Here is a 14,060-nt window from a genome sequence, read left to right as displayed (position 1 = left end):
GGAAGAAATAGGCTTGGGCAGGGCATCCACTACAAAGGCAAGATTAAAAGAAGTAAAGACGCCTTACTTTTGGGTGCCTGTTTTATTCTTTGCAATGAGGCGCAAGGCATTAGTGTACACGGATTACCACGCGGTATCCTTCTACGACCGCTAAATAATTTATAATTCAATTTCTTTCTCGCGCTGTTTCGATTTCAACAGCCAAACGATTGCTGTGACGTCAAAGAGAAGTTATAGGTCACGCGAGGCATGAAAAACTGCGATATAATCGGTGCTACTACGTATATGCTGCCATGCCGGCTCTTGAGAAAGGCTGGCTTCGGCACTATAATGAGCTAAAACGATGAAGCAGCGATTGTATCACAGTTTTTCCATGCCTCACGTCACCTGTAACCTCTCTTTGACGTTACAGCCATCGGTCGCCTGTTGAAACCGAAACAGCATGCGAGAAAAATTCTGTTATAATTATTTAGCGGTTGTAAGCGAATACCACATGTTGATTCATGCAGAGCATACGTCGTGTCTTCTATATATCATTACAGATAAGAAAACATGCCAAGAAAATTAAGCATCTGTACTCCTTTAAGGGTAACAGAGTGGATTCCAAGAGAAGGCATGCGCGGCAGAAAGTTAGCTAGGCGAATGAGATTAAGAAGTTTGCGGGGATACGGGGGCCACAGTTGGCAAAGGGCAGGGTTAACAGGGAACAGCGCCTGTGGTGTTCTCTTCTTTTACTCGCTCGAATGTCAGTTTTACTACACTTCATTTCTAGTACCGCGAGCTCCTCTTTCAGTGTTAACCCTCACCAGCGCTTGTGGTCTCTTCTTTGTCCCTGTCCTGTGTGCGCTGGAAATTTTCCAAAATGCTGTACCAACTCTGTCAGTTTTACTTTAATTGAACAGACATGGGAGAGTTCTTTGTCCTGCAGTGGACGTTGTCAGGCTGCATGATGATGATGGTCGTTTGGGGCGATTAAATCAGTTGTCGCAAACCAAAAAATGCAGTTTTCTATCACTGCCCGTAGCTGCAGCGAAAACCTTCGATGGGCCGCCATAGTCGGTGGAAAACCGCGCGTGGTGTGCCGCCGGCGGCCCCGGCGAGATGTCGGTATACTTCATGAAGTTTGAGAGGCTTTAACGATTGCGGAGCCGCACGCGATACTCCAGAAGCAGGGACCTCGACGAGTTTGGCATAAAGAGAGATTTGCGCAGCGGCTCTTTCTCGCGTAGTACTCGTCGCCGACATGGGTGTCCCTTTCGCGGCGAACGTTTTGCCACCAGTTGTTTGCCGCACGGTCTTCCGACAGTGGACACAATGGCGGAAAACCGCGCGCGGCGAGCCGGAGGCAGCAAGGCGCTTGCTGCGAAACCTGCCGCGGCGGCGGGTAGATCTGCCGCCATGTCTGCCGCGCAGCGAATGGGTCGAGGAGCGGGGAGACCAGTGAGAGGCGCGCGGCTTATCTATTAGTCAAGTGGGGAGCGTCAGTGCCGCCACCTCTACCCAGTGCAGTGAACTGGGTAATGGAAAAAGCGGTGGCCTTCGCACGAGGCGTGTTGTGCAGAAACTCAGCAGATGAAACGCGTAGTCCATGGCGTAGTCTTAATTCCCGTAGTAAAAAAGCAATGTAGTAAGGCAACCTTGAAACAGAACGTACGGTCCTCTGACAATACTCGCTGGTAAACATGGTAAATTGCCTTGTTTTTCTTGCATGAGGATACCAGAATGCAGTTGGGATTCATACTTCAGACTCATATTATCAGCCTTTCGAAGGCAAAAGTTTATAGCAATCAATGAAAACTCAAGACGTATAACAAAGACATCGATCAGAAAGAATACTGCACAACAGTAGTGTTGCTGGGTGAACAGACTCATAACGCCTTTTTAACTCTTTCGGGACATGTTGCTCGCGCTCTCAAGCTCAAATATCCGCTCACTGGAACACGTATCGCTATCTAGTGAGTAGTCTGGTATCTAAACTTTCGGTTTCACGGCTGTCGGTTTTGGCGCTGTTTGCCTTTTTCTCGGCAGGCGGCGACGCGGGAGAGATTTTAATCTTTGGCGCGGCGGCGGCGCAGATTGAGAAGCATGGCGTCGACCTCGCGTCAGGCCGCGCAAAGAAAAAGGCGTCAGTCGCGCGATTCAGCCGATTCTACTACGGATTTCTTTAATGAATCAAGCAGCGAAGAGTCAAAAGACGACTTTTCAAGCTCTGATTTCAGCTCGGAGAGCGACTCCGGGTCACAACAACCTGGACCGTCAACTAGTAGCCGAAGGGTGAGGGCTGGGTTTCGTGAGACGTACCCGCCGTCTGCTATCCCAGTGTTGCCATACTATAGTGTTGCCAGACTTGCGCGACTTCCAGTGTTGCCAGGCTATAAGGTTGCCAGATTGTGAACTAAAACCCAGTGTGGCCAGACTATTTGTTCCCTCTCCCTTTTACATTCTCCTCCGCCTACAGCTACGCTGTCGCGCCGCAACCGCCCAGCTCGTTAGAGCAGCCTTGCCCGGAGTGGCCGCCGCCTGTTCGCCAAGCGAAAGAGCACGTCCGCGGCGGTTGTGGAATTGTTTTTTTAGTGACTTGTCGAGCAGACGGGTACCACAGACGAAATCTGCCGATGCGTGGCCCCAGTGAGAGTATTAAGAGGAGAGAAACGCGTGATCGTGATTTTGTTGAAATAAGCGTGCTGTGCTCAAATTCACTTGTCGAGCAGACGGGTACGACAGACGAAATCTGCCGATGCGTGGCCCCAGTGAGCGTATTACGACGAGAGAAACGCGTGATTTTGTTGAAATAAGCGTGCTGTGCTCAAATTCACTTGTCGAGCAGACGGCTACCACAGACGAAATCTGCCGATGCGTGGCCCCAGTGAGAGTATTAAGAGGAGAGAAACGCGTGATCGTGATTTTGTTGAAATAAGCGTGCTGTGCTCAAATTCACTTGTCGAGCAGACGGGTACGACAGACGAAATCTGCCGATGCGTGGCCCCAGTGAGCGTATTAAGACGAGAGAAACGCGTGATTTTGTTGAAATAAGCGTGCTGTGCTCAAATTCACTTGTCGAGCAGACGGGTACGACAGACGAAATCTGCCGATGCGTGGCCCCAGTGAGCGTATTAAGACGAGAGAAACGCGTGATTTTGTTGAAATAAGCGTGCTGTGCTCAAATTCACTTGTCGAGCAGACGGGTACGACAGACGAAATCTGCCGATGCGTGGCCCCAGTGAGCGTATTAAGACGAGAGAAACGCGTGATTTTGTTGAAATAAGCGTGCTGTGCTCAAATTCACTTGTCGAGCAGACGGGTACGACAGACGAAATCTGCCGATGCGTGGCCCCAGTGAGCGTATTAAGACGAGAGAAACGCGTGATTTTGTTGAAATAAGCGTGCTGTGCTCAAATTCACTTGTCGAGCAGACGGGTACGACAGACGAAATCTGCCGATGCGTGGCCCCAGTGAGCGTATTAAGACGAGAGAAACGCGTGATTTTGTTGAAATAAGCGTGCTGTGCTCAAATTCACTTGTCGAGCAGACGGGTACGACAGACGAAATCTGCCGATGCGTGGCCCCAGTGAGCGTATTAAGACGAGAGAAACGCGTGATTTTGTTGAAATAAGCGTGCTGTGCTCAAATTCACTTGTCGAGCAGACGGGTACGACAGACGAAATCTGCCGATGCGTGGCCCCAGTGAGCGTATTAAGACGAGAGAAACGCGTGATTTTGTTGAAATAAGCGTGCTGTGCTCAAATTCACTTGTCGAGCAGACGGGTACACCAGACGAAATCTGCCGATGCGTGGCCCCAGTGAGCGTATTAAGACGAGAGAAACGCGTGATTTTGTTGAATTAAGCGTGCTGTGCTCAAATTCACTTGTCGAGCAGACGGGTACGACAGACGAAATCTGCCGATGCGTGGCCCCAGTGAGCGTATTAAGACGAGAGAAACGCGTGATTTTGTTGAAATAAGCGTGCTGTGCTCAAATTCACTTGTCGAGCAGACGGGTACGACAGACGAAATCTGCCGATGCGTGGCCCCAGTGAGCGTATTAAGACGAGAGAAACGCGTGATTTTGTTGAAATAAGCGTGCTGTGCTCAAATTCACTTGTCGAGCAGACGGGTACGACAGACGAAATCTGCCGATGCGTGGCCCCAGTGAGCGTATTAAGACGAGAGAAACGCGCGATTTTGTTGAAATAAGCGTGCTGTGCTCAAATTCACTTGTCGAGCAGACGGGTACGACAGACGAAATCTGCCGATGCGTGGCCCCAGTGAGCGTATTAAGACGAGAGAAACGCGTGATTTTGTTGAAATAAGCGTGCTGTGCTCAAATTCACTTGTCGAGCAGACGGGTACGACAGACGAAATCTGCCGATGCGTGGCCCCAGTGAGCGTATTAAGACGAGAGAAACGCGTGATTTTGTTGAAATAAGCGTGCTGTGCTCAAATTCACTTGTCGAGCAGACGGGTACGACAGACGAAATCTGCCGATGCGTGGCTCCAGTGAGCGTATTAAGACGAGAGAAACGCGTGATTTTGTTGAAATAAGCGTGCTATGCTATGCTAAGGGATGATCCCCACGCTGGCGTCGCTGCGTCTCATGGTGGGATAGGTGGTAGCGGTTTATTTTAAAGAAAAAATAAAAAAAAGGCGAACGAAAGGAATGTTGCCGGCCGCGTCAATTGCCATCTGTAGCACGCGAGCTGCAGCCGGCGGAGGTGAAAGGGAAAATATAGCGAGGAGAAGTATAGCGGGGAGCGATGGCAAGAATGGACAGGGAAGAGCTTTGTATGCTATTTATAAAATTCAAAAAGTAATCAAGTTCGCGCCGCTCGCGCGCAAATGTCCGGGCAGTGGAGACACTCATTGGAAATCAAAGCGAGCCGCCGCCAGCCTCGAAGAGAGCGCGCACGTGAACGGGCGAACAACCAACCGAAAAGAGCAGCAGTCGGGAAAGGGAACTTTACGTGTGGGCGTTCCTCCTCCTCTAGCATGCGTGTGGTTTGCTTGCTCGACGATAGTCCTTAATTAACACAAGATGTATACTTTACGCGGATGATACGACATTATTCACTCAGGACAGCATTTTCACAAGCCTAATAAACAAATTAAACATGGACTTACAGAATATTGTTTTATAGTGTGACAATAGCTTGCTACAACTTAATCCTACAAAAACCACTTTCATGATATTCCGATCTCATCAAAAGCATGTCATCCCGAGCTCACACGTTTATCTGGGACATCATATTATCACTGCCTCCGAATCCGTTACATTTCTCGGCATCACGCTTGACTGCCATCTAAAATTTCATCTACACACGAAATCTATCAGTAAAAAAATTTCGTTTGGAATAAGGGTGTTAATAAACACTAGACATTTCTTTCAACGCCATGTTCTCTTATCCCTGTTCTATGATTTCATTAATAGTCACCTTAATTATTGCCTGTCATCATGGGGAAATACCTATTCATGCCATGTGTCATGTATTTCTCATCTTCAAAGTCAAGCGCTTCGCATTTTATCTTTCAGCCCATACACAGCCTCTGCTTCACCTCTTTACTCTGACGTAAACATTCTGCCGTTGAAATGCCTCCTTAATCTTAGGTTGGGCCTTCTAATCTACCGCGCTCGCAATGAAAATAATCAACTTCTCTGTTTTTCCGCATCTTTCCTTGCTAATAGCAATAACACTAGATTCTCTGAACAAAACAATATTCTTCTACCAAAAGTGAGTACAAATTATGGAAAACAAACTGCTTTTTTCTCCGCCATCAAAACCTGGAATTCATTACCACTAGCAATCAAATCCGCACGTTCGCAGCCCGCTTTCTACACTTTACTAAAAAAACATCTCTCATCAACCCATTAAGCCTCATTCCATGCTTAAGGTTGCCTTAATCTCATTTTCTGTTCCCCACTCTGACAGCAAACGGTCATTTGTTACTCATCTGGAACCTCTTGGTTTTTCCTCCGCCTATGTTTTATATCTGCATTTATTCAATGCCCATTGCTATCCGATGTCTTTTTGTGTTCTTTCTCTTGCTCTTATGCTTTGCTGTTTTATGCCTTTTTTGTTAAATTACGCCCGCTAACTATTGTCTGACTTATTCATTGGCGCAAATTACACCAATCGGTTTTAACTTAACTGTATACTTTTGTTCCAGCTCCCCTGCCAAACTTGTGCACTTTTCTTATGTATTCCTGATGGGAGGTCCCCCAGACAGTTTCCACTTTGGGACCTCCTACTGTACTAACTTTTTTATGAAACTTACAGCTCATTTATATTTCGTTTTAATAAACCTTTTAAATCTGCGAAAAAAAAAAAAACCGTTCAAGAGGCGACATGTGGAGTCATGACACATCCGGTTCACAAAGGCGGCGATGAATAGGACTCCAGGAACGCTTCCCTCCTCGTGCGTTAGTGCACTGCGCCACGGGATAACAAAGGCAGAGCGAAGGCAGCACCCACCCCTGAAGAAGGGACCAAGTTGGTCCCGAAACGGTGGGCAAAAAAATGAAAATATTGGTTGGCGTCAGTTTCCTCTCAACTATCTCAAAAACCCATAAAGACGGACTTCGGTCGAAGATGTTTTCGTTCCTACATTACTGTTCTGAATGCGGCTTTCAACGCAGCACGAGCTCCAGAGCATTCTTAACTGCCAGAAGAAAAAAATATCCAGCCACTACGAAGTGCCTGGGCAATAATTGGATGCACGCACATGAAGTAATTATTTCTGCAAGGCTGCTTCTGAAGACGCCCGAATTTCGCACTTTTTTCGAAGCTCACCAAGCACAGCCTACAATTTCGTTGTTATCAGTTATTCAGTTCAACACTGCCTACCCCAATTAAAAGTGTCAATGTTGCGTGAATCTGAGCACGCGTCGTTGGTACCTGTAAGCTAGACGCCTATGGCGCCAGTAGGTTCCTTCCCCCTCTCGACGGTAACTACCGTGTCCATCGGAAGTCTAGAGGGGTTAGGAATGGTGACAGCGCGTCGCGCGCTTCGGACGCTCTCCAAGGCCGCGGGAAACGGGGACCAAGGGGCCGACGACCGTTTCCTATTAAAAAGAGATTAGCTCTCAAGTGGGTGGGGGTCAGTAAGGTCGGCGACTTCTGAAAACCCGCACTGTCTAGCTAAGCAGCGGACATTACTGGCGCCACTAGAGTCGGGCTCTGGCGAGCACTGGGCGCCGCCCACTTGTGCCTACAGTGCCACTGCAGCAGTATTGATTGAAATTGCGCGAGAGCAGATTTAATAAAGCTCCGCCCAATTATCGAAGGTATTAAAACCAGCTGCAAACAAAGAAGAGGAGCGCGCCGAGTCCCAATCTCGGCCGCTTTTCTACAGACCTTTTTCAAACCGCCTTTTTTTTAACCGCCTTTTTCTCCTGTTGCCTTTATTTTTGTTTCCGTCTTCAAGAAAATAGTTTTGCTTCTCAAGAAGTTTGGAGTTGCTGCCCCAACCGGCAACGTGTCGCCGGACGAGTGGACGAAGGCAGTGTGCCACGCGCGCGATTAGTTCGAGACAGGACGCTACGTACAATTTGTCGTTTTCTGTAAATGATTGTGCACAGTGGCCGCTCGCGCGCTCTTGCTTTCGGACAGAGCCCGGACATTTGCGCGCGAGCGGCGCGAACTTGATTACTTTTTGAATTTTATAAATAGCATACAAAGCTCTTCCCTGTCCATTCTTGCCATCGCTCCCCGCTATACTTCTCCTCGTTATATTTTCCCTTTCACCTCCGCCGGCTGCAGCTCGCGTGCTACAGATGGCAATTGACGCGGCCGGCAACATTCCTTTCGTTCGCCTTTTTTTATTTTTTCTTTAAAATAAACCGTTACCACCTATCCCACCATGAGACGCAGCGACGCCAGCGTGGGGATCATCCCTTAGCATAGCATAGCACGCTTATTTCAACAAAATCACGCGTTTCTCTCGTCTTAATACGCTCACTGGGGCCACGCATCGGCAGATTTCGTCTGTCGTACCCGTCTGCTCGACAAGTGAATTTGAGCACAGCACGCTTATTTCAACAAAATCACGATCACGCGTTTCTCTCCTCTTAATACTCTCACTGGGGCCACGCATCGGCAGATTTCGTCTGTGGTAGCCGTCTGCTCGACAAGTGAATTTGAGCACAGCACGCTTATTTCAACAAAATCACGCGTTTCTCTCGTCTTAATACGCTCACTGGGGCCACGCATCGGCAGATTTCGTCTGGTGTACCCGTCTGCTCGACAAGTGAATTTGAGCACAGCACGCTTATTTCAACAAAATCACGCGTTTCTCTCGTCTTAATACGCTCACTGGGGCCACGCATCGGCAGATTTCGTCTGTCGTACCCGTCTGCTCGACAAGTGAATTTGAGCACAGCACGCTTATTTCAACAAAATCACGCGTTTCTCTCGTCTTAATACGCTCACTGGGGCCACGCATCGGCAGATTTCGTCTGGTGTACCCGTCTGCTCGACAAGTGAATTTGAGCACAGCACGCTTATTTCAACAAAATCACGCGTTTCTCTCGTCTTAATACGCTCACTGGGGCCACGCATCGGCAGATTTCGTCTGTCGTACCCGTCTGCTCGACAAGTGAATTTGAGCACAGCACGCTTATTTCAACAAAATCACGATCACGCGTTTCTCTCCTCTTAATACTCTCACTGGGGCCACGCATCGGCAGATTTCGTCTGTGGTAGCCGTCTGCTCGACAAGTGAATTTGAGCACAGCACGCTTATTTCAACAAAATCACGCGTTTCTCTCGTCTTAATACGCTCACTGGGGCCACGCATCGGCAGATTTCGTCTGTCGTACCCGTCTGCTCGACAAGTGAATTTGAGCACAGCACGCTTATTTCAACAAAATCACGCGTTTCTCTCGTCTTAATACGCTCACTGGGGCCACGCATCGGCAGATTTCGTCTGTCGTACCCGTCTGCTCGACAAGTGAATTTGAGCACAGCACGCTTATTTCAACAAAATCACGCGTTTCTCTCGTCTTAATACGCTCACTGGGGCCACGCATCGGCAGATTTCGTCTGTCGTACCCGTCTGCTCGACAAGTGAATTTGAGCACAGCACGCTTATTTCAACAAAATCACGCGTTTCTCTCGTCTTAATACGCTCACTGGGGCCACGCATCGGCAGATTTCGTCTGTCGTACCCGTCTGCTCGACAAGTGAATTTGAGCACAGCACGCTTATTTCAACAAAATCACGCGTTTCTCTCGTCTTAATACGCTCACTGGGGCCACGCATCGGCAGATTTCGTCTGTCGTACCCGTCTGCTCGACAAGTGAATTTGAGCACAGCACGCTTATTTCAACAAAATCACGATCACGCGTTTCTCTCCTCTTAATACTCTCACTGGGGCCACGCATCGGCAGATTTCGTCTGTGGTAGCCGTCTGCTCGACAAGTGAATTTGAGCACAGCACGCTTATTTCAACAAAATCACGCGTTTCTCTCGTCGTAATACGCTCACTGGGGCCACGCATCGGCAGATTTCGTCTGTCGTACCCGTCTGCTCGACAAGTGAATTTGAGCACAGCACGCTTATTTCAACAAAATCACGATCACGCGTTTCTCTCCTCTTAATACTCTCACTGGGGCCACGCATCGGCAGATTTCGTCTGTGGTACCCGTCTGCTCGACAAGTCACTAAAAAAACAATTCCACAACCGCCGCGGACGTGCTCTTTCGCTTGGCGAACAGGCGGCGGCCACTCCGGGCAAGGCTGCTCTAACGAGCTGGGCGGTTGCGGCGCGACAGCGTAGCTGTAGGCGGAGGAGAATGTAAAAGGGAGAGGAAACAAATAGTCTGGCCACACTGGGTTTTAGTTCACAATCTGGCAACCTTATAGCCTGGCAACACTGGAAGTCGCGCAAGTCTGGCAACACTATAGTATGGCAACACTGGGATAGCAGACGGCGGGTACGTCTCACGAAACTCTGCCGAAGCCGCTTTATAGCACTGCTTGCGATGCTACATATGTGGCAGACTTGGACGACGAGCTCTCACAAGGAAAGCCTCGGTTCGTCTATTGGCTGATTCAACTCGTAAACGAAGTGTCGGCGAAGCTTTTCCAGCCGCATCGAGACCTCTCTGTGGATGAACGCATGGTAAAGTCTAAAGACGATCGGGAATACGGCAATATATCAAAGATAAAGTAATCAAGTGGGGCTACAAGCTGTGGGTCCTCGCTGAACCAGACACCGGGTATACTGTGCAGTTTGCAGTTTACACAGGCAAGCTAGAGCAGCCAGGGCCCCACGGGTTAGCTTTCGATGTAGTGTGCCAAATATTTGGATCAGGGCTACAAAATTTTTATGGATAATTTCTATACTTCTACACACCTGTTCGCTCACCTCCTCGACCGACGACATTGGCTTGCGGGACAACAAGAAAAGATCGCCGAGGATTCCCTGCCGAGCTAAAAGACGCACGATGGGAAAAAAAAAGCTCGTCGTGGCGACATATGGATGCGTGACCGGCTTGGTGTAAATATGATCAGTCCCATTCACATTGCCAACAAAGCGTCGCCACAATAAGGAGGGAGAGAAGCGGGAGTACGTGGACCCAAATATCTGTACCAAAACATATGCTAATTCATGATTACAATGCCGGAATGCTAGGAGTGGACAAACCAGATCAGATGATTGGATATTATAATGTTCTGATGCAGGGCGTCCGCTGCTGGAATTAAGACCCTGTTCTTCATTGACATCGCATGTGTCAACAGCTTTATTTTGTTCCAAGCATACCGCAAACTTCATCCAGAACTGAGCCGACAAGAAACGCCTCATTTGACCATTTAGCTTTTAGAGATGAGCTGGTGCAGCAGCTTCTCCATCTTGAAGGTGCTAAGACAGCTCGCGCTCCTCCACCGCCTTCTGCAGAACACCCGCTCCACGAGCCGCAAAAAGTGGAGAAGAGAAAAAACTGCAAACTATGTTATGAACAGACCAAAACCGAGGTGAATACTACTGTTTTCTGCAGTAAATGCACCGTACATCTGTGCTTCAATGCGACCCGCAACTGTTCTCTTGAGTGGCACAGGGTCCGTGCTCAGAACTGAGTGGTGAGCAATGGTGCAAGAAAGCACACACACACAAAAAAATGTAGATAAGCCTGCCACATTTTTTTGTCTCGAAGTTAGAAAAGAGGCATTGTATCACATTTTGTACATTCTGGAATATTTTTATTACTCTTTTTTATTTACGTATTCCTTCTTTGTTTTTTGATGGAGAAAAGTTATATTTTGAGATTTTTTCGTGATATCATGTATATTTTTAAGGCATCTCAATTTTTTTTTGTCCTGAAGGTGCGTTCATTTAGCTGCATATCGATATATGTTACCGCAAGCTAGCAGAAAAATTCACTGAATAAAAAAATATTTTCCAACTTGTATCAGAATTGCCTTCTTTTTGGGCGGTCCCGAAAGAGTTAATATCCAAGGGGGCTCGACCTAAAAGTATTTGATATGCCCCCAGGCTCTTATTCCTGGTGCAGTTTAGGGACCTTTTTTTATGGTACAGGTTTCACTCCTGTTCTTTTTGTTCGGTGTCATCTTTCCTTGCAGTCACTCGGAAAGGATGTTTGCCGCGTCTCTGTGGTCATATTGCTCATTCTGAACTCAAAGTATTGACTCTCAAAGTATTGTGAATTTCACTGCATCTGTATTTTAACCAGATCACTATTATCACTGAACTGCATCCGGAGCTTCTGGAATGTAATCATCAGTGAACACATACTGCTGGCTTTCCTATAGATAGGTAGGAATAAGAGGAAATTTGTAAGTCATGATTATTCTGCACGTACATCTTAATTTCCAAGGTAGACCTGTGAGCATTAAGACGCAGTTAGGATTGCATGGCAATCATGGAGAGCAAAAAAGAAAACGAAAAATTCGATGTTGTCAAGCAGTGTCCTCAACCAATGGCAAAATTAAACACACACACCAGTTTCTATGGTGAAATTCTTGCATGCATAATTCGCCAAACACATCTAGTGCACATGGACCTCCTACCAAGCTGTGACCACTATGGACACAAGCCTTGCATTGTAAACACCTTATTCTTCACGCGGACTTCATCTGCGCATTTTTGGCGAGTCACATTTTAATCGTGAAATAGGTTTTTGAAATAATATTTGCAAAAAGTTAATCAGGCAAAAAAAAAAGTCTCTAAGGAGAGCACGCTGTCAATCTTCAATAATATGGTCGATACAGATGAATAGGTAGAATTCAAGATTGCTCAAAAATATTTATTTCCAGGAATCTACCGCGCTGTATCCGTTCTGCACAGGATATTTGTGTTCTTTGAGTTCTCTTTGACTGAAGTAATGATGCGTGAATGAGATCAATCACGCTTGCTCTCAAGTCCACCTTTATGATGTCCACTGCCCATTACCATTGTCGCAACAGCTGCTCTATGCGTGCAACACAAGACAGTGTTAAACTGAACGAGGGAAGCACTAAGGGACCATGTCTGCTTGGTGAAATTTTAATGCCTGCGAAATATTCGTAAACCACCACATTAGGGATATGTTGAGATGGAGAAAATATATTCAGTATTTCATGCTCATATCCATCATGACGATGTATCTAGAGACAAAGGTACCTGCCGCTGTGGCTTGGCTGTGGATCCCAAGGTCTTTAGATCCCGGTGGCAGTAGCCATATTTCGATGGAGGCAAAATGCAAAAATGCCCGTGTGCTGTGCTACATGGCTATGCGATGTAAGCGCACTACAAAGCATCCCAGATGGTCTTAATTAATTTGGAGCCACATACACCATTCCTCGTTGCTCATGAGTCTCTACAGACATACGAGCGAGAACGCATCCCGTTTCACACTGCGTTTTTATTAGGCGATCAGCCATTATTAACAGTTACTGTAATATATTTTAAGCAACGCTCAATATTTCAGCCCATTACTATTTCAAAAACCATAGCTAGCTATAGTACGTGTTTGTCGAATTGTGACCTCATTTGCCGCTGCACCAAAAGCAGTCAGATACAGCTACTACTGCTGCTACAAAAAAATGTCACGTAGGTCCGTTGACTTCACGGAAGCTTAGGTACCCAGTCTTGCATTTTGGCTCAGAGCAGTGCGTGTGGTTTTTCTTTTCCATGGTGAAGCGTTAAAAGGAAAGCGTTGGGGAGTGAAACACTCAATCCTGGTGCTTTTGATGACTTCATTTGCAACGATAAACACACGAAAACCGCACTGCTTCGAAGAAGCGATAACGGCGTGGTGTGGCAGTGTCAGCTGCGGCTAGCACAGTCTCAGGAAGAGCACACCGGCGCGCCTGGCGGGAGTCTGCGCTTTTGGCTTAACACCACCAATGCGCCCCAGCCTCCGCTGTTTCCACTACCCTATACTTCTATCTGTATCCAGAAGCGGGGACCTCGACCAGTTTTGCATGGAGAGGGCTTTGCGTGGCGGTGCTTTGCCGCGTGCACTGTGCTGTCACTGGTGTTCCGCGAGTTCTTTCGCTAGTGTGTTCGTATCTTTAGTGGCTCAACACAGCAGCACTGATCTGAAGAATGCAAAAAGGGCCTAAAATTGCTCCGCACCCTGCGTGCGAGCAAACCATGACCACATCTACGCTTTCGCACCAAGCTCAAAGTGAATGCACCGTTCAGTACAAGGCGTAAGAGCGGCAAAAACAAGGAAATGAACTCGTTTATTTATATATAAACACGCCCCCGCAGATTCGGAGTGAATATAAAAAGTAACAGTATATAATAATAAATTTTCGCAAAATATAGCTCTTTAAATCGTCCCTCAGGTGTAACTACATATATATAGTCGCGCGTTCAGCTGATAACTCTACTTCATAGTGCGTAAGTATAACACAATGGCAGCATCTAGGTGGCCCCTCAGACTAGGAAGGCAGTGTCCAGGGAGGCGTAGCCGGCGCAAATGCCTCCTTCGCTCAGGCCGGTCATCTTCGAGCGAAGAATGTGGCCCGCCTCGTAGTTCTCGATGACGTCGTCTTGGTCACTGCACAGTGGGGAAAGGAAAGCACATTGCACATACACATTCATGATTATATAAATTTG

The 14,060-nt window shown here is 47.5% G+C and overlaps 2 protein-coding genes across 2 annotated transcripts in view; both read right to left on the bottom strand.

Moving 5' to 3' along the window:
- Window positions 1-10,427, bottom strand: part of LOC149344275 (uncharacterized) — a 50,137-nt gene extending 39,710 nt beyond the window's left edge. Inside the window, exon 1 of the mRNA XM_089542582.1 lies at window positions 10,350-10,427. Coding sequence (XP_089398708.1) covers window positions 10,350-10,379 — 30 coding nt within the window. The 5' untranslated portion in view covers window positions 10,380-10,427. The remainder of the gene's footprint in view (window positions 1-10,349) is intronic.
- A 3,235-nt stretch (window positions 10,428-13,662) lies between these two features.
- The window catches only part of LOC149344274 (glutathione synthetase-like), a 53,102-nt gene continuing 52,704 nt past the window's right edge, over window positions 13,663-14,060 (bottom strand). The window contains exon 12 of the mRNA XM_089546229.1: window positions 13,663-14,001. Within this exon, the coding sequence (XP_089402355.1) occupies window positions 13,878-14,001 (124 nt within the window). The 3' untranslated portion in view covers window positions 13,663-13,877. The remainder of the gene's footprint in view (window positions 14,002-14,060) is intronic.

The sequence above is a fragment of the Amblyomma mixtum genome, chromosome 5 (assembly GCF_055824585.1).
Source record: "Amblyomma mixtum isolate Tamu chromosome 5, ASM5582458v1, whole genome shotgun sequence".
In the NCBI taxonomy this organism is placed as follows: domain Eukaryota; kingdom Metazoa; phylum Arthropoda; class Arachnida; order Ixodida; family Ixodidae; genus Amblyomma; species Amblyomma mixtum.
This window is presented reverse-complemented; position numbering and strand designations above follow the sequence as displayed.